Genomic DNA, 27,720 nt, shown 5'->3' with positions numbered 1-27,720 from the left:
AATGCAATATTTAATAAAGAAGAAATAAACACTTGTGCAGATTTTTTTTTTTTTATGACTAGTGTGTATTTATTTTCCTTTTAGAAATAACATTTCTTGGGCATTGAAGGTGTTAGTAATTTGTTGGAAATTGGCACTTGGTTTTCTATTTTTTCTCACACCACTTGGCTATGAGCACTTCCAAAGCATTATTTACAAATGCCCTACTTAAATGCATTATGTACTTACGTTACAGGTATAGCAATACAGTTAGTCTTTAAATTTGAGAGGGCAGCCAACATGAACAGCCACGGGCCTAAATGAAAAGCATGGAAAGGAAGTTAAAAGCTGAAGAAGCAGCCAAGGAACGTGGCATCAAATTAACGTGGCATCAGATTAAAATTGTGTTACTTTGGTACCAATTCCGTGGTTTTGAAGGCTGAATTACTGACTTTTAAACTATGTTAGGAGGCAGAGTAACTGTAATCACAGCAAAATTAAAACCTTTTTAACCCTTGGGTTAAATCTCAGCTTCCGTAAGGGATAGGTACCATCTTAAAAAAAATATAGACAATAAGGTGAGTGGCCTGTGTGAAGCAGACAGCTGAGCTAGAGCATAATGTCAACTAATAATGAAAAGCCAGCCTGAATTTTAATGACCCACTTGGAACTTTTAAAATCTTGCATTCTTAAGAAAGCAAAGCCCTGCAAATCTTTTTGTCTGATATTCTACATCACAGTTCTTTCACTAATAGCACAAACCAGAAGTCTAGAAAAAGCAGAAGCAGCTATGTTTTTTTCTTCGCTATTGGACAGACTTTGGGCAGGGTTGGATGAGGTGCCAAGGCAGTGGCGTTCCCATCTTTGTAACCCGGGTGAGGCTGGAAGTGTGGCAAAAACCAAAAAAGAGTATGTCATGGTTGAGACAGACAAACGACATAGACCAGGTTCTTCAGTGCAAACAGCAGTCTCCATTTATTGCCACAAATGCCTTTTTATGTAGTCTTTACCAGCTCATGTGTCTTTTTGCTATTGGTTACAAGTTGCAGTACTAACATATCATTGGCTGATTTTGCTATCATCAATGTTACTCTTTCACTCCCTTCTCTCTCACGGGTACACCTTTGTATCTCCGGATACTCCTTTACTCCCGTCTTTCTCATGGGTAGACCTTAATATCTTCAAGGCTAATCTCTGTTCCCGTGCCCTCCGTCAGGGAATCCACGGACCCTCCGTAGTCCCCCACAAAAGTATTTAAGTACTTTTATGTAAAAGGAGGTTTATTTACTTTTATAACACTGTCGCCTGCCAAGGGAGCTCCTGAGAGCCCCGTGTGACCAGGAAGTCCAACCTCAGAAGCGGGTCAGGATTGCAACGCGGTTAAAATCTCCAGGATAAAGCAGTTCAGCAGCTCCTGTAACTTCACCTATTCCAGACGGGGCAGGACCCGCACCCCACTCTGGCCCTTTAAGGCCCGCCCCGCCCCCTACCGGGCACAAAGTGTGAGGGCAGTGACCTCACAGCTCCGGCTGCGCATGCGCACTGCGGCGCGGCGCTGCCCGGCTGGGGTGGGTGGGGGGGTTGTGGTGCGCGTGCCAGGGTGGCGCGATGGCGGCCGCCGTGGGCCTCTCTTCCTCGCCGGGCTCCCCGGCCGTGAGCGAGCTCTGCCAGAACGGGCGGGAGATCTTCCTGGAGGCGTCGCGGCTGCTCCTTACCTACGCGGACAACATCCTCCGGTGAGCGGGGGCGCGGCGGGGGAGCCCGGCCTCTGGGTCGCCGCCCTGTCACGGCCGGCCCGGTGTCGGTTGGTGTGGTGGCGGCTGTCAGGAACCTGCCGCTTCAGCCCCGGGGCCCGCGCTTCGCCTGCCCCCCTTGGTGGGGGCGGGGGCTCGGCGGTCTGAGGGGCTCGGCCCGGTTCCTGGCCGTGACTCGCTGGTCGCGGCCGTGCGTGGGCGCCCAAGGGGTCTGAGGGCACCGCGGGCCATCTTTCGGAAAACGCAGTCCGATTGTCAGTTTAGTAATTCCTGTTTTCTGTGGCTAATAAAGCTTTAGAAGCAATATATCGTAACGTATTCGCAGCAGTTTATTTCGGGGCTTACAGACAGACCGTCTCAAAGATGAGCCGTGCGATTCGATTTTGTTATGTAACGCTGAAGTTCGAAAACATCTCGTTTCTTGTTGTCGTTATTTAAAAATAAGATTGTCTCTCACATTATGTGTGTAGTGGCTTGGATTTTTATTTATTTGTTGCTGATTGGTTTGTTTTGAAGGCTTGTTTTTGCGTTACACATAAAAGCCTGCATTAGCCCTGATTCTGCAAGTGTTTAAACATCTGAAATCAGTAGATGCATAACAAGCAATGCTAAAATAGTAACTTGATTTTTCTGTTGCCTTTCTCATCTGACTCAGTAAGATTGGTATCAAGAGTTAGTTATACTTGGATTCTCAGGAGGTGGCTCTGTAGAGTATATATATACACACCAATATGTGCAGTTGACCTTGATGTCATCCAGCAACTCAAGATGTATGAGCTGCCTCTCCCTGTCTATATCTGGTTTGTCAATCATTTGCAAAAACTGTTCTGTGCGACACAACAGTGGGCCCTGGGCTGACTCCTTTTAAAGAAAGAGGTGAGAGAAGAAGGTTTAGAAGAGTTGAAAGAGGAAAGGAGAACTGAGAGGTAGCCCTTCAAGAAGCAAGGAGACCATGGTGGTTTCACCTGTGTACCAGAAAGTTTAGCATAATTTCTGTAGTGGCCCTAAAACCATCCAGTGTCATGAGGAGGAGTTCAGTTAGAATGCTACCAGGTGGAGGGGGACATGTAGTTGTCATTAAGTGTAACTGCAGACTAAGGTCTGCTGGCCAGGGCTACCAAACACATATTTATGGACTTAAGTTGCAAACTAAAATTTAGAACAGGTTTTTAAGTTTCAAAGTTAAATGCAGAAATACATAAATGAAGTAAAAGTTTTAGATAGGTTTCATATTCTGTCTACATGGTGTGAATGAAACTAAACTTCTAAAAAATATCTTATGAATGACTAATACTGCTTAGTACAGTTACCCAGCTTTTAAGTGTTTACTTAATTTGCAACCATTATTAAAACTTCTAATTTCTTCAGGAATCCTTACGAAGAAAAATATAGATTAATTCGGATTGGAAATCCAGCATTTTCCACGAGGCTGTTGCCTGTCAGAGGAGCAGTTGAATGTTTATTTGAGATGGGGTTTCAAGAGGTGAGTATAATTTAGTCACTTCTGGTGCCTTCATCAGCTTACACGCTAAAATTTAAAATTAGATTTATTTTTCTTTCTTCTTTCACAGTTGCAAGGAATTAGATTTTAACCCAGTTGCTGTTTTCTTCATTTTCTTTCAATCCTTGTTTGCAATTATCTGTAGGTAACCAACAGAAAATGTAGGTGAGGCTACTTTGGTAATCTGGTGGAGCTAGAGCTAACTTGATCTGTGATAAGATTGATTTTCTGCTGTTCAGGCATGCAACTAGTTTGCTTAATGGTCAGGTATGTATCCATGCTGGCACAAAGGAAAAGGTGGGAGATGGGGTGGAAATCTCTTAGTAGCAGCCCACTATTAGGTGGATATCAGACAACAGTTTCTGTATTGTAGATCTGTGTGTGGAAACTGTAATTTGGAATGGGTGCAAAAAAAAAAATCCTGCTCTTCTGCTGCATATTCTTACCAGCAGTGGGGCTTGTGTGTCCCTACAGTGAGTTAGATAAGGGAAGGTGATCTGGTTAAAAAATAATCCCCCAAAACAAACAAAACAAAAAGAAATATTTTTCAAACAGTTCACAGTGTAGCTGCGCAAGTACTAGTGTTGTCATGACGCCAGTGGAGGGCAACAGACTGTTGAAGTAGTGGGAGGGTGGGATTTTTACCAATTTTAAATAGTTACGAAACTGTATCCTAGAATAGTTTTGGGTGAATATTGATTCTGTTGCATTCAAAAAGATATATTGCAAAGATTGTTTTGTGTCCTCAAATGGTCCCTGTCTTGCTGGAACTTATACTGCCAAAGCTTGAAGCAGCCTTTGAAATTACAGGAGAGCTGGGGTTAAAAAAACAACTCTTGCTTTGCTTTAATTTGTCTATTTAATGCTGCACTTTTGTATGGGTATATACATTATGTTATTTAAGTCCAGTTGTCATGAGACCTTTGCCTTCTTTTCTGGTGAAATTTATTAGTGTAGTAGTCCTAATGTAAAAAAAAAAAAAAAGTATGCTGAAAGAAATTATAACTACAGAGGGATAAATGGTCTTATTCTCATTCTGGTGCTCAGGACATGACTTTTGATGATGTGTTTTGGCCAAGAGGTAGTCAATCTAACTAGTGAAGCACTCAAGCAGTTATAGGCATTTTAAACACATTATAAAGTGCTGCTCTCGCTTCTGTCAGATTTTTAAAAGCATTTTGGCTCAGTCTTACAGTTATTGTGTCAACTGAGGCTGGAGCTCACAAACTTCTCTTCAACTGCAATAACTAAAATTTTTCCTCCTTTTGTCTCTGTGTGGTAAGCCAACTTTTTCAATTAAAAATTATTACACTTCCACTGGATTTATACATTCCATTTAGTTTTGTGACAATTTTAAGTGTTAAAGTGAAGCCATGTGTTTGCAATGAGAGATGACCTAAGGTAACTGTGGATAAACAAATTTCTCAGTTTAATAAATACAAAAGTAGCAGTGGTAGAAACTGAAACTCTTGAACTATGAATGTTTCAGAATGTTCATGGTTTTTGGTAACCTATCTCTTCATGTTAAGTGCACTGATACTTGCTTCTGTCGTAATTACTGAGCTTTTGTTATGCTACCAGTAATCATTTTACAATCAAAAATAGGAGCCCAGAAACCAAGCTGGGTGCAGGTCTCAATAAGAATAATATTTCCTATCTGAAAACTTACAAAGCCTAAAACGTATCATACAGAACAGAATTTCCAGCAGATGCTGTTCTAGGGACTTGTTCCCCCAGCATTGGCTGTACTTCTGCATTGCCTAGTGTTTTGCTGCTGTACTGCGAGAACAGAGCATTTGTTGTTAATTGCTGTTGTTGCTGCTTTCTCTGCCAAATAATAATTGCATTGTCCATGTGTGGCTCTGCAGAATGAGTTGCTAACAAAAGCATGTTGTTATGAGCGCTTTTTTCTCTAGACTGACTGTAGCTTCTTGATCTAATAGTTTCTGCTGTGGGGGACCTAATCCAAAAGCTGGATCCTGCTAAGCTTTTGTGTGCTAACTTCCAGTAAATGGTACAGCTGTTAGCAGTGCATACAAACTGCTGACTAGCTTAGACCTGCACTAACTGCTGAATTAATTTGTCTAAATTTCAGGGAGAAACTCACCTGGTTTTCCCTAAGGAAGCTTCGATTGAGCAGCTACGTAAAATCAGAGACTTAATTGCAGGGGAGAGGAGTAGCAGGCTGAATGAGTCAAATCAAATCGTCAGATCAGGATCCTCTGAAACTATGGCCAGCGCTCAGACAGTTGCACATCAGCGTTCAAGACCTGCTGACTCTCTTCTTGCCTCTGCCCGTCAACAACCAGAAACATCACTTGTGCAATCTCTTGAAATGGTAATTATAACCTTGAAACTTTGTAGGTGCACTGATCTTGAGTATAAAGATTGAAGAAGGTTAAGTGTTGGGACAGGTTTCTCAGGAGGCGGATGTTTTCAAGACCTGACTGAATAAAGTCCAGAGCAACTTGGTCTGACCTAATAGCTAACCCTGCTTTGAGGAGGATGTTGAACTAGAGGAATTTCTAATTTTTCCGATGGTTTCTGAAGTTTTTGAGTTTTTTGTTTTTTTTTTTGTTTTTTGTCTCTGTTCAACTTCAACATGAAATATGCCATAAATAGAATATTAACAAGATATTTTGTTGAAGGTTTCTGTAAATGTTTTATTGATCAAGGTGTCATGGAAAAAAAAGCTGATTTGTATTGTAAGGGAACAACAAGGAACAAAGGGTGAGAGGGGTAAGTTGAGACTAGGGCTGTCTACTGTGTTTGGTATTTGAGTGCCAGTAAAAGAACAGGACCATAACCGTTATGTTTGTAATTGTTGGCGTCTCAGTTCATGCATTATGACCTGTATGTGTAGCTCATGAGGACTTTCTTTTTTCACATCAGTCTGTTGTGAGAGAGAGGAATTTAGCCAGGCCAAGGACAAATCTATAGTTGTTTGGGCTGTTTCCATGTCTAAGAGGTTGAGATGGAGTTCCCTATCAAGACAGAGAGGCAGAATCCTTCATCTGATGTTACCAGACCTGATGGGAGGAGACTCTTAACACATCATGCAACTTTTAAAGATTATATTATGCCTTTGATGGAAGGTTTGAAAGATGCTTTAGTTTAACTTTCTAAAAAGCTTTGCCCTGAAGAATCAGTGTCACTTCAGTCTTAAAAGTTGATGTAAGATGAATCCTTCCAAAAGCTTGCTTCTCATATGTCCTTAAACAGAGTTTGTCTCTTTTATGTGATACTACCAGTATATTGTTGAGTGCTTAACTATGACATACTGTTTCTTCCCAGTAGCTATCCAAGATCAGTGGAAGAGAAATGGCAAAGCACAGATTGAAGTGATGGCTTTTTGTGAAAGAGAGCTCTCTGACCCATCATCACCCATTATGTCCTTTAGGAAAAAAAAAGAACTGTTGTAGGCACTTGAATACTGAGCCATTTAATCTAATTATTTTAGCATGCCAGTAGTTGCCTTTGAAATATACTGTCTAGGTTTATTTGAATTTTGATCTGCTTCTTGGGTTTTACGGTTTCAGCTGCTTCAGTAATGGTGGCTGGAAGGGATTATGAAACCTCTAGAGTGCCTTGCTGAAGTACTGGTTGGTACTGGAAGCTTTAAATGTTGTGTTGATCTTGGAATGAGAAAAATGCTGCAGATCTCAAGTTGGTGTTTGATGTAGTCTGAGGCTAATACTTCTCATTTGTATTTATTCTGCCCTGACTCATGCTAGCCATCAGAGTTGTGGATTCATTTCTCTGCAATTATTATTTTTCCATACTTGAGATTCAACATCAGTGGTGGGACCAAACTTATTGCAGTTTAGAGACATTGCTAATGCAGTGTTGGCACTCTCTTAGAATGCTGTATTTCAGCTGATCACTTCAGGGAATTACACTGCTCACTCTCTGAGCCATTGAATTTGGTCTGTATAGTCTGGGTTGATTGGAAGGAAGTCCATAAAATTCCTCCTAGCTATGACTTGCACAGCAGTAGGTGTTGGTTTTTCAGCGAGTATACTGCAGAGGTATAGTTGTATTGTTTTATGTGCTGCTGTCAGATGTTTGAGAGATTTAGAGTGGGTTTTGTCATGCAAGCATTTTTATTTCTTGCCTGTGTGTTACACCTGTGATTCGTGGGAGTCCTGGTAAGCACAAGGAAAAGTAGATTACGTGAGGCAGCATGGGAATACTTTTAACTGGTAGTGTTCTAGGGACCTAACCCATTGTTATTTTGAGTCATCTCTGGCTCTTCTGTTTCTTATCATAAGGCATTCTTGAGACTTGGAGAAAGGAAAGCTATGGCTAATCACTGTTCTGGTGGATGGATTCTGATACCTTCCTGGATGGCATAGTGATTACAGGAAGAAGATAGCCAAACTTAAATTTGCAGTGAGGTTCTTGCCAAAGAATCTGGGAGACTTTCTGCTGTGCTGAGCAATATCTCTGAACAGTCTTTTAGGAAGCTGACAGAACATGAAGATTTATAAGACATTCACAGTCCTTAACTTCCCTTATTTCTGTTCTTTCAACTTGCATTAAAAGAAATCTGAACACAATTGGGTTTGTGATGCTAAACCAGTTACCTGCAGCTGATGAGCTCCAGGAAGAGCAAAACCAGTTCTGTTCTGTTCCAGCAGTTATGAAAAGTAAGGAGCGGTCCCATAGTACTGTCCAGCATCAAAATAATCACTCCTAATTTAAATGTTCCTTTGAAAGAAGTCTTCTGCAGTGTTCTCACGTCTGTGAATTATGTTGCATTTGCTGCTAGCACCTCAGGAATGTGTGGGATTTTTGATGTAACAAAGGTGGTAGTTAATGAGGCTAAAGAAGCATGAGCTAGTAGTGGAGAAAACGTAATTTAGGATTGTCCCAGGCTTTCCCCCAAAATATGCCAGACTCTTAATTTTAAAATCCCATTTCAATTCATGTGTTGTCCCTCTTTAAATGGGAGTAAATAGTATGCTCAGCTGCTAATTCCACTATTATTAACTTGAACTATTTCTCTTAGTAGATACAGGTGTACCTTATTGGGTGTAACATGTAGTTGCCACTAAGTGATACTTAGGATAACTGACTGAAGAAGCCTAGTCCTTATATTTGATTTGTAGTGAAATACACAGCTCAGTATGTGGTCACAGGGCTATATATTCAAATCTGTGTCAGAGTAGAATTAGAACTAGAAACAGACAAGCAGTGTTCATCAATAATGGAGTTCTGAGAACTGATGCAGCAATGTCAAGGAAACGGAATGAATTTCAGGTAAAAGGTGTCCAAAAGAAATATGGAGAGTGGGGGCTAGAAAGTAAGTAAAAAAAATTGCCATCAGAAATGTCTTTTCTGAATCATCATACTTTTCATTCACAATGCCATTCAGAATGCTTGAAGATGAGAAAACTGGCTATGTGGTTTGGGTGGTGCTATCTGCAATTTTTATTCATGTCTTTAGAAATAAACATTTCACCTGTAAAGAAATACATAATGTAACTATGAGTATAGAATTGTGACTGACTTAAACTGAAATAGGAGAGCTTATTTCCTCTGGTTTACGGTGGAAGTTCATAAATCATCTTGTGACTGAAAATCCTTTTGCAGGCTGCAAATATCTTGAAAGCACTTCAAACAAAATTTGAGCATCTTGTATTGATGTATGAGAATCCTTCTATTCAGCAGAAAGCACTAGATTCAATTCCCCTCCAGCAATTGAAAGGGAAGGCTCAGAAAAAACTAGCACAAGCTACAAGACTGGACAAAGGTAATGCTACCAATTTATAATGTATATGAAACTAGAAATATTCTTTCGAACATCTGGATGATGCCTGTATCTACGGTGCTTTAGGTGTGTGGATCTGGTCATGTGTCTGCAGGTTCCAAATGCTGTCTCTAAAACAGAATTACTTCCTTCCTAATTTTCTACTCTTCTCTCTCCTCACTTTTGTTGTGTTGTTTTTTATGTTTGTTGTGGGGGTTTTGTTTGTTTGTTTTACTTCATTTTTGTCATCCATCCTTTAGTGCTTAATATGCAAATTAGTAGTAAACAATGCTGGGGAAACGAATGGGCTGAGTGTGTACTGTTGTATCCCTTGCATCTAGAGTGAAATAGCTACGATGAGAGGAGCCTCTTGGTTGAGTAGTCTTTGTTTTGAAATTTTCAAAGTGCAATTTTCCCATACGTGTTACAATTCCAAATTCAGAATAAAATTTCAGACTGCTACTTCTCTTTTTAAAGTGATATTATTGGTGAGATTTTTGCATGAGACCTTTCCAAGACACAACCTGATACAAAGAATCACCTTTCTGTCTAATGCATAAATGAATAGTGTTGTTCACATGCCATCCTTTTGGAGCTAAAAGTGAAATATAGGCATAAATATTTGTGGCATCAGTGGCTAAAATTTATGTTTGTAAATGCAAATCTGTTTTGAGAGTACAAAGTCTTTGTCAATTAAATATGACATGTTTCTATTTTCAAGTGACAATTTTAGATTTGTTACAGCTATATATTGAATATTTTACTTGTACAAGATAAATATTAAAAAAAAAAAATGCTTCCAAGGTCATATTTAAACCAAAAAATCCTTTTCACTGCGAATCTTTGGTAGAAGACTCTGAAGCAATTCTGCTAACTTGATGGGAGTGCTGTTGATTTGCAAACCAAAAATAAGTGCTTATCATTTTTATAAATGACTTTGAGATGTCTCATGCAACCACACACTGATATGTAATTCTGCCTTTGGCATTAGGGAACTTTTAGACAATGGATTTTCTTAGTAATTTTTCTCTTTTATAAAGCTATACTGGGAAATAAGAAACCACACAAGTACAAATCATTCTCATTCTGCAGCGTTAGACAATGCATTGGGGAAAAGACTTAGCAGTAATAAATGAAAACTGTTTAACTTCCTTTAAAACGAAAAATAAAGACATCCCTCGTTCTGCTGTGCGCATTATTAAAAGGGGAAGTAAGGAGGAGGGTGGTGTTCCCAGGTGCTTCTTCCCAAGTCATCAAGCTGGTCTGTTCAAAATGCCTTCTAGACCTTAATTTAGATACAAATAAAAGGGAAAGGGTAGAACTCTGCTGTTTTGGATTGTGACAGTCTGAAAGCATTTTTAAAGAGTTTTGTGGAAGCATTCCTTTGGAAATGGACTGTGTATGATCTTTGGTTTATCCCTATTGCTGTATCAAGACTGTGACCTGTGGGTGTAACTGCTTAGTGCTTCGGGACACTTGTGTTAGGACTTCCCTTGCAATGCATAATAGGTATTTTTGGCTTATGAAGTTCAGGAAGTTTGATCAGAAGTACAGACATTTTTTTACTGTTTCCCTTTACTACCTTCCATTAGAAAGATGGATTGTGCAATCAAAAATAGCTGCGTGTCACAGACGAGTGTTTCTGTTCAAATAAATCACATTCATTATTCTCTCTATGCAATGTTTTTCATGAAGGATTTCATTTACAAACCAAGAGAAGAGTATTCATATGATAGCAGTCATATTTTCATAGGTGGGTTCTGATTAGTATGTTGTTATCCAGGAAATGACAATATGCTCAAAATCTTCTCGTTCAGTTTTTTAGCAGAAAATTTGATTATATGAGGATCTCCATTTTGTAAGCAAGAACACCTTGTCTGAGTGTTTCAGCACAAATGTTTCTCATATCTAATAAGTAAAAATGGAAATTTTACTACAACTAAAAGTTAGGTTTTCTTGCTTTGATTAACAGATGATCTTTTCTCATGAGCTTCATGGTCTTGGTAATGTGTGTTTAATAGAGTTAAGGTCCCCACAGAGTCTTTTGTACCAAAGATTGTTTCAGCTTCACAGGAAGATGTGAATTGAGCTTAAATAAGCAAAACACACATCTTACCTAGTATTTCTTCGCCATTCTGAAAGATGTGCTAATGGACAAATTTGGCATGGCTTCCTTTAAATGGCGTCTTTATAAATTATTGTTGTGTCCTCATATTCATTAGTCAGATCTGTCTGTGCTGTATTACAAGCAAGCTGTAGTACATAAAATAATCAGGTATTAACATATGTGATTGCAGTGTGGCCTAGATGATGGAGTTAATAGGAGGACCTATTTGAAGGATTATGAATCTGGAAAGGAAGAGTACCTCTCTGGGCATGGGAGCAGAATACAGATTTAAAGACTCTAAGGAGTTCGAAGGGATGTATCCCTTTTGAAAGAATGGGTTTTTTAATTTGTTAATTAGGTAAAGTGGGGTTATTTCCAGATGGCAGAAGAACAACAGTGTGTGTGAGTAGATTCTAACACCTGTTGTGAACACGGGAAAGTGGGCCAGAAGAGTCTGGTGGTCTGGTGTGGTGGAATTGGCTAGAGTAGAAAAGTAAAGACATTCTGTGTCTAGCTTGCATAAGCTGACAAAGGTGTTTATTTGCTGAATTTATAAACAAACTCAACTTTGTTGACATGATATATGTAAATGTTCTACAATAATTAAGCTGTGTTTGTAGAAAGCCTGTTCATATTATACCTGGTTGTCTAGACTGCTGCTGGTGTCTGGTTCTTTGGGATTATGAAATCAAAGCAATTGTTCTTCCTAGTTAATTAGCTAAGAATAGGAAAATAATACTTAGGAGCAGATAAAGAATTAACACTCTCTCTCAAAGCCCTGGAATAATATGAGGAGCATGAGGAACTTCATCAGGCTTTACTGTCTATTTAACTTGTTTTTCTGAGCAATTCCTTATTCTCATTGTGGTGTTTAGGAGTGCAGTTTTTTGTTCATTATTCAATCTTGAGAATTTAGACTTTTCTTTTTTGTGTGTGCTTAAGTAACATATGAAGCTTTTTTTATAATTAAGCTTCTAAAATGTAATGAAGGGCCAGAGATGGTGATCTGTGTAGATACTGGGAAGTTCAATTAAATTATATTTTCATTTGACCTGTGTGTTGTGTAAATTTTGCAGGTGCACATGTGAATGAAGAGGACTTCTTGTTGTTGGAGCTCTTGGACTGGTTTAAGAATGACTTTTTTCATTGGGTAAATAATCTTCCTTGCAGCAGGTGTGGTGGGCAGACACAGCCTAAAAGTGACTACCTGTTGCCTACTGCTGATGATCTAAGGTGGGATGCCAGCCGAGTGGAAAACCATTACTGTAACCAGTGTCAGTTGTGTAACAGATTCCCAAGGTGAGCATACAAAGATTTGCTTTGGCTTTTTGTCTTGTCTTTCCAGAGACAGGTTTGTATTTGTACATTTTTTGAACAAGTGATAAGTTGTTGATCAAAAAGATTAGAAGAGCGGTTTTAAGCAACATGTTGGTTGATGAGTCTGCAATAGCTCTATAAAATAAAGCAATATTTTCTTTTTAAAAATTGCTAATCTTGTGTGGCCTTGTTCTGAATACTTGACTGATTTTTTCTTTTTTTACTGTTGATACAGTAAAATTTCTAAATAAAGTACGTTAATATTGGCAAAGTATGTGGATAGATTTTTCTTATTTCAAGAAAAACTTTCACTTCTGTGGGAGATCACAAAGGATAATGCACATCTTTTGCCAAGTCTATAGCAAAAAAGCAAATATCAGATTTGTTGATATTTTTGCTAACTATTAAAAGGACCAGCATAAACCCCTGTATTTTAAGATAAAGTTTAAGTCACTTTTGAAAACTGAAAAAAACAAACAAACAAACAAAAAAACCAGATTCATTTAAGTGCTGTGATAAACATAGGATGGAGTTATGTGAGTCAAAGTATTATAAAAACATTCTTCTCTCACTTGTGTTGTGCAGTAGAGTGATCGTTTCCATTGTCTTCTGTGGACTGAATTACACTGAAAAGATTTTAAAAGGTGAAATGTATTTTCAATTATTCTGGCTTCATTTTGTTTTTATCCTGTAGGTATAATAACCCTGAAAAACTTCTGGAAACCAGATGTGGACGCTGTGGCGAGTGGGCCAACTGTTTTACACTGTGTTGCAGAGCTGCAGGCTTTGAAGCTAGATATGTCTGGGACTGTACAGGTATCAGTATTCTAGAGTATTGTAATTTTAATGAAAACATACGCATAATGAGGTTATATATTTTATGGTTCTCAGATTATATTAGCTATCAGACCGCATATAAAGTTACGGATTTCAGCAAAGACAGACAGTATAAGTTTGATTTCCTGTATTGCCTGATGAGAAGAAATATAATTCTGCAAGTAAGGTTAGATGATTGACTTCAGAATGATACAATCTTAATGATCCTAATATAGAAAGAGAAAGCTCTGGTAAATTTTCTGAATGTCGCTGAACCTAAAACATGTTATTTCACCTGTTCCTTCATTTAATAAGTCAGGAAAAATTACAATATTCTGCAATATTAGAAGAGGGAATTTATCCTTATAATTCATTGTTTATTCTTGGCCTTTGTTATGTAGATCATGTATGGACTGAAGTATATTCTTCATCTCAGAAAAGATGGCTTCACTGTGATCCCTGTGAAAATGTCTGTGATAAACCTCTTCTCTATGAAACTGGATGGGGAAAGAAGCTCTCCTACATATTTGCATTCTCTAAAGATGAGGTAGGATTAATGATATTAATAAAAACCAAAATTGCCCTGAGGGAAGTGTGTGGTGTATTCCATCTTAGCATGTTTTCCAGAATTATTATAGAAGAGCATACTTTGATGAGCTAGCCTCTTTAAATGAAGCAAGATACATGGGAATTTTTGGTTGCTTTATTTTCTTCTTCAATTTGTGCTTGAGGTTGTTGATGTCACCTGGAGATACAGCTGTAAGCATAAAGAAGTACTCACTAGAAGGACGGCGCTCAGTGAAGCTACACTGCGTGAAACAATTAATGCACTAAATAAAACGGTACGTAGCTTTTCTTAAATCGATTTCTTAAGTGAAACAGAAGTGTCTTTCCAGAATGTGAAGTCCTTGAGAAGAGGATTGCATTTGGTAACACGATAGGAATGTGGATGTGCTATGGAATGTAAAATGCTGTTAGACTATGCAGACCTTGTTTTACACTGAATACATAAGAATCAGTGCTGAACTTAGGTAAAATAAGATAAAGAATGGTAAATAGAAGGATTATCATATAATCTCTTACATAGTCAAGTGTATGTGTATTTACAGTGTGTATATATGTATATATATAAAATATATGCTGTATATATATGTTTTCTTGATGGCTTTGCAGTAGACTTGTGCATCTACAGATGTCCGGGGTAAACCACAACTACTATGCAGCTATGCAGACGCCTTGAGGGTGGCTGAGCATTTTCCGCATCAATAATGTTATACTTTAAAAACAACAGTATTTATATTTATAGGAAATGTAGGCCTAATTTGATTCCCCTGACTTTTTATAAGCTCTAAGAAGCAGGAGGAATGATTGACAGGCTGTTTCTAAGACCTTCAATAGTGTTGGTAGCATGAGTAGAGCTTTGACTCAGAGCCACATATACTGTTCCTGCCTAGCATCCCCAAAACACAGGGAGCCATTGCAGCTGTGTGTTGTAGTCACAGAACCCAAGTCCACTTGGCACCTCTCTGTTGAGCTTTTTCTACTCCTTTCTTGGGACAGGATGAACTTTTCTTGAGTCAATATACTAGAATACTAGAAAACCTCGAACCATCTATAACGTTCCGTTTTTGTTCCCCCTTTCCTTCTAGGGCTAATTCCTGTGCATAGAAATTTTAGTTCTCATAAACAGATTATGCCCTTTTAGAGGCCTGCTGGCCTGCTCTGGTTATATCCACACAGTGAGAGTGTGCAGAATTGAGCTGGATGTATTATTTCAAGCCCTGGCTCAAATGTTTTATCAGTAATGAAAAATTAGTGTCACATAGCAGAGTGGAGCACTGAGACAGCTGACCACGGAGTAGCAACATATAAGGAGGCAAAGGATTAGAAATCCAAGTTGAGAAATGCCCGTGCTTTGTGCAGGGTTGCAGGAATTTGATGGTGTCCTTTCTGAGAGCACTGAAGCCTTGCTGGCTACAAAACTGATCCAAGGGGCCTTTCTTCTGATCTACTGGCAATAGAAACCAGCCACCAGACTCTTCTCCACCAGTTGTCCATAGGGAGAGATCAGATTGGAAATGGGGCACTAGCAAGTTGAAAAATTACTCTGACAAGATTGATGGAATCAGGAAAGTACAAGCAACTTACTCATGGGCTGGCTTGCCTGACCTTGTTCTCACCTCAGCGATGTTACCATAGGATCATGCTCTGTTTCACTTACAGAAGTCTGGAGAACTCCAGTAAAAAAACACATTTCCGTCTCCAAGAGATGGTGCTGCATGTTAGTCTATTGGCTTGTTTCTTATTTTTTTCTACCCACTTTATAGGACTGTGCAGCTCGTGAGCTGGCATGAGCACTTTTCAAACAGAAAGAACAGGCATTTTGGTCATGTTTTAAATGAAAATGTAATTAAAAATTGGGTACAGGAAAGAAGGCTGTCCATGCACTTTCAAGACACTCTTGTAATTCTTCTTTCTTTCTCTTCAAATGGAAAATCCTAGCCCTCCTGTACGCTGCACGCTTTGCCTAGTGCTTTCACACATTATTAGAGCTGTCTTATGATTCTGTTAGAACACCTTTGTCAGTCTTTTTGATGATGTTCTATTCTCTCCTCCCACTCCCACTTCCTTTTGTCCAGTAGATGTTCAGAATATTTTCTATTAATTTATTAAATTGATAGTAGATTTAATCCCTGTAAATAACTGCTATTATTCCTTTTTTTTCTTTTGTCTATTGTAATTGGAATGGGATTTCGGGAACTTAGGGTCGGTTTGCCCTCAGGTTGTTAAAATAACAGTTTTTCTTTCTTACATTTGGCCTAGTCAGGGGGCCTTTCCTTAAGTTCATTCTGAGGTGACAATGCAGTGGGAATCAAGGGGCCATTAGAAACTTCCTGTGAGGATCATATTTGGCAGCTTCTGCAGTCAGTAGAGGGGTAAGGCAGCTCACTCCTAGAACTATTGAGACATTTCATAGCAGGTTTCCATTACACTGCTCAGTCACAAGTCTCCATTTCAGCTAGTGTGCCATTTTCTTTGCAGCAGCCCATTCAGCAGGTGACCAATGTAGGCAGAGGCCTCCACTAACTTTTCCCATCATCTCCTGGAGACTGGTTCCCCACTAGGAGGGATCGTAGCCTTGGTATCTTTTGATGCAGAGCTCCGCATCTTTCAAACTCAATTCTTTTAAGTTACAACTGAAGAGAAGCACAGTGTGCAGTATACATTGTCACCTAGACTCCAGTATTAGTAAAAATTGAATCGAAGAGATCATTATTGTCCTTTTCCTGCATTAAGAGTAACGGGTCTGGTCATTATTTCTCTGCGTTTCTGTCAGCCAAGCAGAGACAACACAACAGTTCAAAGGATGTTGAGTGACCGTCGCTGTTAAATGGAAAAGAAGCAAGGATAGTTTAGTCTATTCAGTATGCTATTTTACTTCTCAGAAATATTGTATATTTAATTTAGGTTAGACATTCGTAAATGGGTATGTAGCCTGCGGATTAGCAACCATGTAATGTTATTTTATAGTACCATATCACACCCGATTACAAAGTTTTTCTTCACCTGCTTTGTATGGGCACTGCCCTATTCCCGTCCATTGTATGTTACACCTATAGAAAGTGGGGAGAGAATCCTGAACTTTTACTGCCTGTGTTGGAGACTGGATGCTAGGGCATGGAAACAAATTATTTTTTGTTTGCTCCAGGCTTCACTTCTTGGTGGTGATTGTGAATGATTATAAATACAACCAGGTCAGCTCTTAAAAGGAAAGCTAGTAATTTAGGATAAGTTGTAACCATCTCATGGTGATTGGTGTGAGATGAACCCATATTCCTCATTTAAAGGTTTGAAATTCAATTTCTACCATCGAATTATCTGTTGCTTACCTAACAGTGGGTCCACTTCAATCACAGGTTATTCGTCTCCTAAAACACAGTCCTTCAGGAAGCATCAACAGTATAACTTGCACATGATGCAGTACTGATCTTAAAGCTGCAGTTCACAACCCTGCTTCCTTCCTATTCCCTTTGTCTGCCAAAGAAAGGTGGGGCTTGAGCATATATGGAGAGTGTAAAGCCCTAAGGAAAAACAAAAGCAGGAAGTTTGAGCCCATGACAGTTGATAATGGAGTTCTTGGAATCCATTTTGGTACGTGAATGCTATTGATGACAATCTGATTTGTAGGAAAACTAGTTACAGGTTTTCCCAGCACAGGCAATGTTGATCTCCGCAAAGTCTGGGTGTTAGGTGTGTCTTACAGGCTGTTAGCATTTATATGCAAGAGTCTACTGGGTGGGTGGACATGACAAGAATTAGCATACTTGTTCTCTTTACATTTGAGGAGCTTACCAATTTCTTGTATCACACACAGTAAGAGGCCTGTCTTCTGAAACACCCCACTTGTGCTGAAGCACTCTTCTTTAACATAGATACTGTTACAACAATTGCAGAGCAAAGGCAGCAAATGTAGCATCACTAATTTCAGTGGTGATGACCTTTGACACTGGGTTTTCCCTATGTCAAAGTAGCTCAAAGAAAATTGCAGATCAATATTGCTAATGTAGGGTAAGCCATATCAAAGTTCCTCTGAGCTGGAGTGAGATCTGTAATATTACATATGGATACCCAAAGTGCTTGGGGAAGTGTTAGGTTCAGGAAGGCCTGGTGTTTCATGAGGGACTGTGGAATCACTGCTCATCATCCATCAACACAAGCAGAGGTGTATTTCCCCTTTGCTGTGGTAGGGCTGGTATTTGGCAGCTGGAATTTGTTCAGCTGGAGCTGTTTCTCATAATTTCTCTGTATCTACTTTCCCTTATCCAGTTCCACATTGCTGTCTGGAGCAAAAACCCTTCAAATGCATCTTTTCTCATTCTTAATAACAAAACTTTCAGAGTTCAGGACTATTTTTGAGATAACTGGAATATTTACTGGCCTGAAATTTCAGTTCCTAGTGGGCTGAGAGTGCATGCCTTAGGCAATCAACATAGTAGAAAACCAAGATGGTGTATAATGATTTGCATACTCAGTGTTGAACTTCATTTTCCAAGCCTGTGTAGGTGTATGCACAGTTATGGGAAAAGGCTCCATGTATCAGTTCTGTCTGACATGAAAATCATGGAGACAAAGCCCCAGCCTCTCAGTGAATTTTTTTTTAAAGTTGTCTACAAAAAAATACCATTTTATTTGTGTGGGTAAAGAAAGCATGCTATATATTTCTTTTTCTTTTCCACTAGTATACCTGGAAGTGTAGGCGATAAGCTTTTTTTTCTCAGTTTTTTGATATCTGCAAAAATATAAATGTCATAGTTTGTTCTTGATAGAGTCAGTCAGTGTGAAATAATTCTTTCAGAGACCAACTGTATCTTTTGTTTGGTCTTAATCACCAAAGCAAGACAGTTGTCAGCCAAATCAGTTCACCTTAGAGAAGAAAAATTAGACCAAATGACTATACTTGCTTTCTTCCCCCAAATAGTATCAAGAACAGCTATGGTACAGAATCCATATGAATAGCTTTAAAATATGCTGTGGAAGTGTTATATCATCTAAGCAATTGTATTATAAACATAGCACGAACCTCATTTTAAAATAAGTCCACATATTTGGTGTATGCCTGTTCACAGAAAAAGCACTGCTCTCAACTATGCTGTTAGACAGATTTTTCTTTGCATGTGTGGTACAAGATCAATGTTTCTAGCAGTGAGTCTAGACTTTAAATGTTAGTCTGGGTTTTTTTCAGTTCTTTTTTCCCCCACTGGTGTCACTCTAGAGCAGAACTACAAATACAGTCTTTTCTGAATTTTTTACTTTGTTTCTTAAATGTATTTTCAGAGACAACAATCTTTGTCAGAAAATAGAAGAAGAGAGCTCTTGGAAAGAACAATTGTGGAGCTCGTGGAGTTTGTTTCTCCTAAAACACCTAAACCTGGAGAATATGGTGGAAGGACATCAGGTTCAATGGCTTGGCGAACAGCCAGAGGTGAAATTGGTCCAGAGGTATTTAACTTTTGCACTGGTGGCCATCTTAGAAGTAGCTAACTAGAGGTTCTATGATTATGGTCTGCAGAGGAATAGCACTTATGGTAGGTGGCCTACAGATGTAGTTCAAATAGTGAAATGCAAAAAAAAATTAGGTGCAAGTTTGTGAATTTAGTAGAGGTCCATAAGAAATATTTGAGGATGGGTGGTGGTCCACTGATTCTAGAACTGTTTGGGAATCCTTGATCTAAAGTGTGTTTTGCTCCTAGAAGTTAATAAAGACTTTTCCTTTTGAGTAGTTACAGTGTGACAGGACTAGAAAGTTTAAGGCAGTTGAAAGCAGTCAAGTGAACTTAAATTTATATATATTATTAGTTACTATCGATTAAAGCCTAGAATCAGGTTTTCATCAGCAATTTTTGTTAATAAAACAATGTGGGGGCAATGTGGGGGATTGTGTAAATGGAACTAAGCTCAGTTAATTTTCATATCAATGTTTTTTACTATTTTGAAAGTAATATTTTTATTTTTAATGATTTTATGCAAGATACAGCTTCCCAGAACCATAACCATACTTAGCTTGAGCCAGCATGCAAATATGTGACTTAACCTATCACTCATTATGTCAGTTTTGTAGAGATCCTGTCATATGGAATGACTGACAATCCTAAATAAACAATATGAGGTGACACTAAGGAGTTTAGTAGCATTTTTTAAGTTTGAGACACTAAGGGTTTATTTCAGTTTTCCACAGTTTAAAAGTTTTACTTTCTGTTCATCAGAACAATAACGATTTTTTTTTTTAAAAAAGATGATAATATGAAGTTATGAAGTTTGTACCTTATGTTTTTTTTGAAGTTGATTTGGAAACTGTCATATACAGATACCTGAATATAATAATCATAGAATTAATTTCCTATTTAAATTAACCATTTATTTATTGATTGTACAGGAAAAATACTCAACATGTAGGCATTTTATTCTTAACATGTTAGTATCTTACTTGAATTTGCTAATTTTATTTTATTTTGTTAATAATTTACTTCCAAAAGTAATCATGTGAAAATTTAAAAAACAAAATTACTGCCCCCCTCCAGAAAAGTTGCACATTTATTGTAGGAAACTGGTCTAAAACTTCTGTTTTGCAGAAACGCTTTTGTTTGTGACCTCTCTTAAAAATTACTTTTATCAGTTGGCAGCAAAACTAAATTGGGAAACCATGGCATACCATTTAAAAGTTACATATTCTTAGTGAAATATTTTGGGGAATTAAGCTGCTTGTGTGTTTTGCCTTTTTCAGAAAAGAAAAGAAGTAATTTTTGTCCCCTCTGAAAAAGAGAAAGCATCTAAACTCTTCCACCTCATCTACAATATAGTAGAAGATAGTTATACACGGATTTCCAGTAATAATGAAAAGATAAGTGGCTGGGAAACAGGTGTTTGGAAGGCAGAGTCTATCTGGAGAAAGATTGAAACAGACTGGAAAATGGTAAGGATAACAATTACTGAAAACATAAAATCTACCCTGAAAGTATGATAACTCCAATAAGATAGAAAACCCTTAGCAATGTTTGGCATCAAAACCTGTCTTGATGCTTCTAGAATTTAGCTGATGTTAGTAAATGTTACAGTTAAGCTTCAGGTAAGATTGTCAAATAATTTAAGAAGTTGGAGATAAATGTAGCTTGTCTTCCAGAAAGGATGACTAAATTATCTGCAGGTAGGTAAAATCCTCACTAAAGGAGGATAAAATTGCTTCCTCCTTACGCTTTTGGGCGAACACACAATACTGGTTTATGGAAAAGCAGTGCTTCTCGCCAGATGTTTTTGTTTTGTTTTGGAGAATAACTTTATAGTGTATGATATCTGCTTGACACATGGCCAAAAAAAGAAATTATCATCCTAAATATTACAGTTCCATCTGCAAGAAGGCAAAAAGCTGTCAGTTATCCAGATTATTGTATACCCTTTCCATCTGTCAGGACACTGAGCAGCAGAGGAGTCATATGCTTTAAATCCAAGAAGAGAACGGATGCCTGTAAGATGGGAAGGGGTCATTTACCAGCAAACAGCTTTTTCTGCAACAGCTGCCTACTGAGGAACTGAGCATTCCTGTCATGGACTATGGCACGTTGTTGCTTTGTTCCCTTGTCATTTCACTAGTCTGAAAGGTCTCTGGCCAAATATTCTTCTAGCTTAGGCAATGCTTTGCTTCTCACTGATGAAAAATGAAGCTAAGTTTATAACTGTCTTGTGAGCTTTTTTATGCTGGGTCTAGACGTAACTGACTTGCAAAATGCAGTGGGGGAATATCTTGAAGGGCTTATTCTACGTAAAAGAGAAAGAAAAAGGGAAGAAACTGGAGAATAATAGATGTTACAACGTGGTAGTCTAATAGGAAAAGAGAGCTAACAGAAACTCAGAATCACGGACAACTGTTCTCTGCTTCTGTAGAATCTGCTAAAAATCTGACAGCACATTATATCTTCAAGTCTCTTGTGATCAGTCACCCTCACTTTTGCTAGAAACATACCGTCTTTGCACTGAAACCAATTATGAGTCTGCTGTTCTGCTCAGCTCTGCTAATCAGATAAAGCAGGAAGGGACCAATCTGTAAGACCAGGCAGAAAGGCTTTACTGTTTTATTCAATAGCAGCTAAGTTTTTCTAGATAAAGCACGATAGGATGGTCTAGAGAAATGAGGAGCTACAGATCCAGGTATATGTCAGGCCTGTGGGTAAGGCCTTCTAGTTCTACAGGAATAGCATCCTGCAGAACATCTGCATGAATCTAAAATTACTTTTTGTCAGGGTTGTTTGTATTATGGGAGACAGCAGAGGGAAGGGTTTGGGGTTTGCATGTTCTTTTTGTAACACCTCTAGTAGATCTGCATGGTATGGATTTGGAATTTGATTCAGCAGCTAAGAAATTTACCAGCCAAAGAAGCCTTCACAGAAATAGCTTGCTTTTTTCGTTTAGTATGTAATGAATGGAAAGGAATTTAAATGCAAAAGCCACAGTAAAGGTAACTATAGGTGTTAATGTTAGCTGAGGAGCAACACAAAAGAACAATCAGTTATGTATTGTCTTTGCAATGTCGTTGATCAAAATGATTCAGGTAGATAAGCATCTTGGCCAATTTGACAGTAGATATCTCCATTGTATTTGTGTATATTCACTATTCAGTGTCACTTAATGGTGCAAAACAGGTACAAAACAGAAATTTAATCAGATTACCCAGAGATAACTTGGCAACCAGGGCTTGAACAAGCAGACCACAGTAGGTAGTAATAAAAAATGTAAGAACTTGTAGATCTGAAATTTGTGGGTTTCTAAAAGCTTCTTTTCCAGAAGAATTACGTCATTGGAAGAGAATTCAAATGAGTCTTTTTCCGGAATTCAGACTTTTTGAAAATAGTACTGGAAATAGAGTAGCCAGGTACGAAAGTTAGAAGACAGTCAAAAAGACACAAAAGGAAGCTATAACTTCTGTTTTTCTGATTAAATTCTTATATATTGTGATGGAAGATGAGACAGGCTAATGTTTTAGTTTTTATTTCTAAAAGCCTATGTTTAGTGCACCTGGATCAAGTAGTAATTAATGGAGTGTTTTGGCTTCCTTAGTCAAATATGGCAATTCGGTAGGATCTGATCAAGGGAAATCTCTTGCTAGAACTAGCTGAGGTACTTAAAAAAATATGTGGAGATCAGCACTTTCATGAACATTTAAGATTATATTCACACGAAAGCAGGTTAAATTGTTATGTTTACATAGGTAATTTTCAGTGTAACACCTCACACCTTTGGGGTTTTTCAGCTTTCTTAAACATGAGAATTAACATTTTTATGCCTGGTGCATAGTAACACTAAATTTCCCTTTTATAATCTGTCAATGACATTTCTATATCAGGGTGACACCTTTAGTAAAACAAACTACTGTGCTTTATTATAATTCAGTGTTGTTCCTTCCAGATTAACAACTAATGAGCTATCTAAATCCATTCAGTATGACATTAATCAGAAGCCTGGACATGACAGAATTTTGATAAGTTTTCTTAAGGAAAGATTCTGAAAGGGTCATGGCAGTTTTGACTCTTTAATCTATAATGTCTGTTATCTTGGTTTGCTGATAGAAGATGCTAGACTTGAAAGGATCATCAGATGCTCATTGCAAAATTCTTATGGGGGTTCAAAGTGACATTAATGAATGTTAACGTATGAGTTTTACTGTCCAGCCAGATGAAATTTAGGTCGGGGTTGGGACTACATTAAATTACACAAATCTCTAACAGTTCAAACAATGTTTATACAGGGTGTGTGTACAGCTAGCATGTATGATTTGCTTTAACCAAGACATGTCAAATCCTGGAGAAGCGGTGTGCAGCCAGCAGCCACATCTGAAGAATCTAAAATACTGATACACAGTTCTCTTCATCAGCAATACTGAAGAATTAAATGAAGAATGAAAATGTGTGGGCCTGTGCATTTACATAAAAATCAGAAGTCTGCTTCTTTATTTAAATAATAAACTTAGCTGTTTTTTGTGGCTTAAACTTTACCAATCATGTTGAAATAGATTAGTGTTCCCTAGTGAAGGACTATGTACATGTACAATTACCCGAGGAACAGACTTAAGGATTCAAAAAGAGATTATATACAAAATTTTACAATGTAGAGTTCTAAAGGTTCAGAGGCTTCATAAAAAATGAAAATGTGTTATCTTAAGATTTTATGTCCTTGTTACAATGATTAATTAAATGTCAAAAACTTGAGATGATCAAACACATGCTGACTGTCTTCCTTCCATTTAGGTTTATTTAGCCCGGAAAGAGGGCTCATCCTCTGCTTCCATCAGCTGGAAGTTTGAGTGCAAGTCAGTTGGTCTAAAAATAGATAACATTTCAGTTAGGACAAGCAGTCAGACATTTCAGAGTGGAAGAATAAAGTGGAGGCTTTGCTCTTCAACAGCAGAAATTGCTCTGATAGGAGGTAAGTATGGCGTTTAAATTATGAATTATATTGCGCAGCAAAGGTGTAACTGGAAATAAATAGTTTATGTGGAGAGCGTGAATCCTGTGCAAATACTAAAAATGAAATGCAAATGCAGTTTTATTAGCATACACACACCTACCTGCAACAGAGCAGGGTAAGCAAGAACTGGACACAAGGTACTTGTGTGTTTTACTAGCAAGGACAGGCGCTTCTGTGTGCGGTGGCTTCAACCTTGACTAGGTCGTCTGAGCCCGAGCACTAAACAAATGATAACTGAGAATTTGCAGCTGGGTTTTGGTTTGGTTTGGTTTTTTTGGTGGCTTTTTTGGTTGGTTGGTTTATGCGTTTTGTGTTTCGGTTTGGTTTTTTGTGCTGGTGGTTTGTGGGTGTTTTTTTGGTAGTTGTTTTGTTTTGTTTCTTCCTCCTGCCAGTCACTAACAGATGAATTTGAGTAGTTGCAACCCAAGATAGTTAATCATTATAACTTAGTCTTTTTAACATACATTCTAGCACTATATGCTATCTGCAGCAGTGGTTTACTTAATTATATTTTCTTCCAACAGACAAAAATCTTTGCTCCTATTCAGATTTTTCTGGTGCAACAGAAGTTACGTTGGAAGCAATACTAAGTGGAGGGGACGGTGAAAATGCATGGCAACACACACAGCTATTTAGAGAGAGCTTAACAGGATGTGGAGAAAATTGCTTGGAGATAATTATAAAGCTCAGTGACCTCTGAGAACCTGAACTGAAGAGATGTTCTTTGGATTTCTAGAAGATGTTATACCATGGATAAAACATGAAGATTTGCTTGGCAGTTCCCGTTCGTCCTGCTGGCATTTTATTTCCTGTTTCGCTTCTTCCATTTAGTCAACTTGAAACTGCACGTGTATTGAATAGGTAAACATCACAATGAAAACCTCTTCGCTTTAAAAACAAACGCAAAAATTAAGGGATTGAAACATTAAATACCCTTTTTAAAAATTTATGATTAAAAGGAAACTGTTTTAGAAAGCAAAACGTGACCGTAAGAGCACAGAGCAATTGTAATTGATTTTAATTTGTAGTTTTGTGGTTAGCTTGCTGTTTTGTTTTTTTTTCTTATAATCTGTTCCTTGGAAAAACAGTTTGAATTCCATTTTCCGATTACAACAGATGCTTGTGATGATTTTAAAATATTTTAAAGAATAATAGAAGACTTAAGCATTTTAAGAGAAAAATATGATTTTATGTAATAACCAGAAGAACTGAAATTAAGATAAATATTGAAACAATCTTAAAATGATCTTGTTATATGTCTAAGTATTAAACTTCTGTTTAATACCTAGAAATGTTTGGAAATATGATGGTATGCTAGGAAAATAAACTTATTTTGAAAAAAGTGTTAATTATGTACCTAAAATCGTCATGGTCTGTGATATGAAACCAAGACTTAAAATTGAGCAAGAACATCAGAATTTTTCTATGAACAAATAGCTTATTCATTATTAATACTTTTTAATTACATACATTAAAATTTGCCCATTTTTAAAGAAGACTTATTAAGTGTGTAGGTTGAAAACAGTTTTTAAGCTATTGTCTTGAGTTACTTTAAATGCTTTTCTCAAATTTAATGTAAAAGTAGATGCAGTTTTTCTGTTTCTTAATGCAGTGTTCAAATTTCTTTGCATTGACTATAATAAAAACTGCCACCCAGGAGATGTCAGATGTAGCAGTACTGTGAATAAAATGAATGTTCAGATTAGATATTCTTTATCAAAGAATTTGAGGAGGTCTGTGGCTGGATTGTACAAGAAATTTTCTGTTTTAGGGGTATAATGCAAAGTTCAAACTACAGTTTTATTTAAAAATGAGTGAGAATTAGGGATGATGTTATCAAGATCAGTGTTTTTAAAGCTTTTTCTTTCTTTTTTTTTTTTCTGACCCTTCCAACCACTGTATTGATTTGAAATTATTGTCAAAAATAATTTACGTTATTTCAATGTAAATGTTTGCTGACTTTTCAGCAAATCTAAGCAAATATAACACTATTCAAATTTTATTAGGAAACTGCAATACACACTGTGAGCGTAGGCATCAAAATTATACCACAGGTATCTTAAATTGTAGTAGATTATGGCAGCTCAGGAGTGACAGAATGATGTATGATAGATTATATACTTTAATTCAGAATGAAAACTGATGGTTTATGAGGGAGATTAGAAAGAATCTTACTCCCTTAATACAGAGCAATATAGTGACAGGGAACTGTATGGAAGGGTGTTTACCCACATTTGACTAACACAAAGTGAATTTACCAGTCTCCGTTCAAAATTCCTCCTGTATTTCATTTCAGCTAAATGCCACTGCTGAAATTTTGAGTGGGAACCCAACAGAAAAGTATTTAGACTAATCTGTATACTATGTTGGAAGAAAATAGGCAAAAAAAAACCAACCAAACCAAACCCTTAGTGTGACAACAATCAACAAAAATGTTTCCGTTTAATGACTTTGCTAGTTGAAAAAGATACTGCTTTGAGACAAATTATTTCTTGTGTTGTAATACATAAAATAGAAGAGTATAAGGAATTGCAGAACAGCTTAACTGCATTTGCTAATTTGAAAGCAGGAGACAGAAAAATTTTAAAAGTAGTAATAGAGAAGTCGGGGTTTGTTTTGTTTTGGGTTTTTTTTTTTTTACAGTTTTGGTCATAATCTCTGGGAGAAGAGTAATAGCTGCAGATAACTTAATAAAATCATCCACTCAAATAGCTGAGTAGTCGAAGTTCATTATTTAAATGTTTGAATTAATTAAAAAGACTGAAAAATGCCTCCCCAATCTAATTAATCAGTATGTACTTCTATATTTCTAAGATCACACTCGATGAATAAAAGTGCTTATTTTAGGGAAGAATTAATGAATAAAAACCTCAGACTGAACAGACCTAATCTGAAAAAGTTAAATGGAACTCCTTCAGGTGTCTTTTGGAGTATCCTGTGAACAGTGAACATTTTGAATTCCTTCATGTGTAAACTGCTTTAAAGGCACTGATTTTTCTCTATTGATCTCTGGTTTAGTACAACTCTTAATATTTTTTTATTTTTTTTAAACCAGAGATAGTTGCTTAATAATAATAATCATTTAGAGTATTATATGGTGGAATGATCTATGCTGCAATGTGCTCTAAAAGTATGAGTATTAAGTTAGGCTGCTGATGATACAATACATACTGGTTGAGTTGTATTAATAAGTGTTGATGAGGGCATATGTAGCCAGTACTTATGTGGCTGCCTAGAAGTTTGAGAAGGGGATATTAAATGTGGAAAGGAAAACACTGTTGCCTAGAAATGTATGGCTTAATGTCAATATAGGTAAAACCAGCAACATTTTCTAGAAATCAGTTTAGTTTGGTGTATTTTAAATTATTACTGGCAGTCCCATGTGCCATGGGTGCCTTCCAAAGCTGCACTGGGGTGTAACAATGGAATCTTTTTCAATCAAATTTTATATCAATATTATACTATCCATTTAATGGTTGCA

At 37.5% G+C, this 27,720-nt stretch overlaps 1 protein-coding gene across 2 annotated transcripts; it reads left to right on the top strand.

Annotated features, from left to right (window-relative positions):
- The first annotated feature begins 1,530 nt into the window (after positions 1-1,530).
- Positions 1,531-25,905, top strand: NGLY1 (N-glycanase 1). Of its 2 annotated transcripts, XM_065051576.1 has the most exons (12): positions 1,531-1,715; positions 3,102-3,216; positions 5,330-5,572; positions 8,830-8,989; positions 12,170-12,392; positions 13,105-13,226; positions 13,628-13,773; positions 13,958-14,068; positions 19,062-19,226; positions 20,509-20,697; positions 24,020-24,197; positions 24,764-25,905. In XM_065051576.1, the coding sequence occupies exons 1-12, from the start codon at positions 1,588-1,590 to the stop codon at positions 24,937-24,939; spliced, it is 1,956 nt and encodes a 651-aa protein (XP_064907648.1). In that variant the 5' UTR covers positions 1,531-1,587; the 3' UTR covers positions 24,940-25,905. The 2 variants fall into 2 exon arrangements, with proteins under 2 accessions (XP_064907648.1, XP_064907649.1); XM_065051577.1 differs by lacking the exons at positions 24,020-24,197; positions 24,764-25,905 and adding an exon at positions 23,521-23,978 and having other exon boundaries at positions 1,539-1,715.
- The last annotated feature ends 1,815 nt before the right edge of the window (positions 25,906-27,720 follow it).

The sequence above is a fragment of the Columba livia genome, chromosome 2 (assembly GCF_036013475.1).
Source record: "Columba livia isolate bColLiv1 breed racing homer chromosome 2, bColLiv1.pat.W.v2, whole genome shotgun sequence".
Classification (NCBI taxonomy): Eukaryota; Metazoa; Chordata; class Aves; order Columbiformes; family Columbidae; genus Columba; species Columba livia.
The sequence above is the reverse complement of the archived record's forward strand: the minus strand, read 5'-3'. Positions and strand labels throughout refer to the sequence as shown.

Coding starts and splice junctions, on each gene's coding strand:
- NGLY1 (XM_065051576.1), top strand. CDS start 1,588: ATGGCGGCCGCCGTGGGCCTCTCTTCCTCGCCGGGCTCCCCGGCCGTG. Junction 12,393..13,104: donor TTGTGTAACAGATTCCCAAG/GTGAGCATACAA, acceptor TTTATCCTGTAG/GTATAATAACCCTGAAAAAC. Junction 13,774..13,957: donor TTGCATTCTCTAAAGATGAG/GTAGGATTAATG, acceptor TTTGTGCTTGAG/GTTGTTGATGTCACCTGGAG.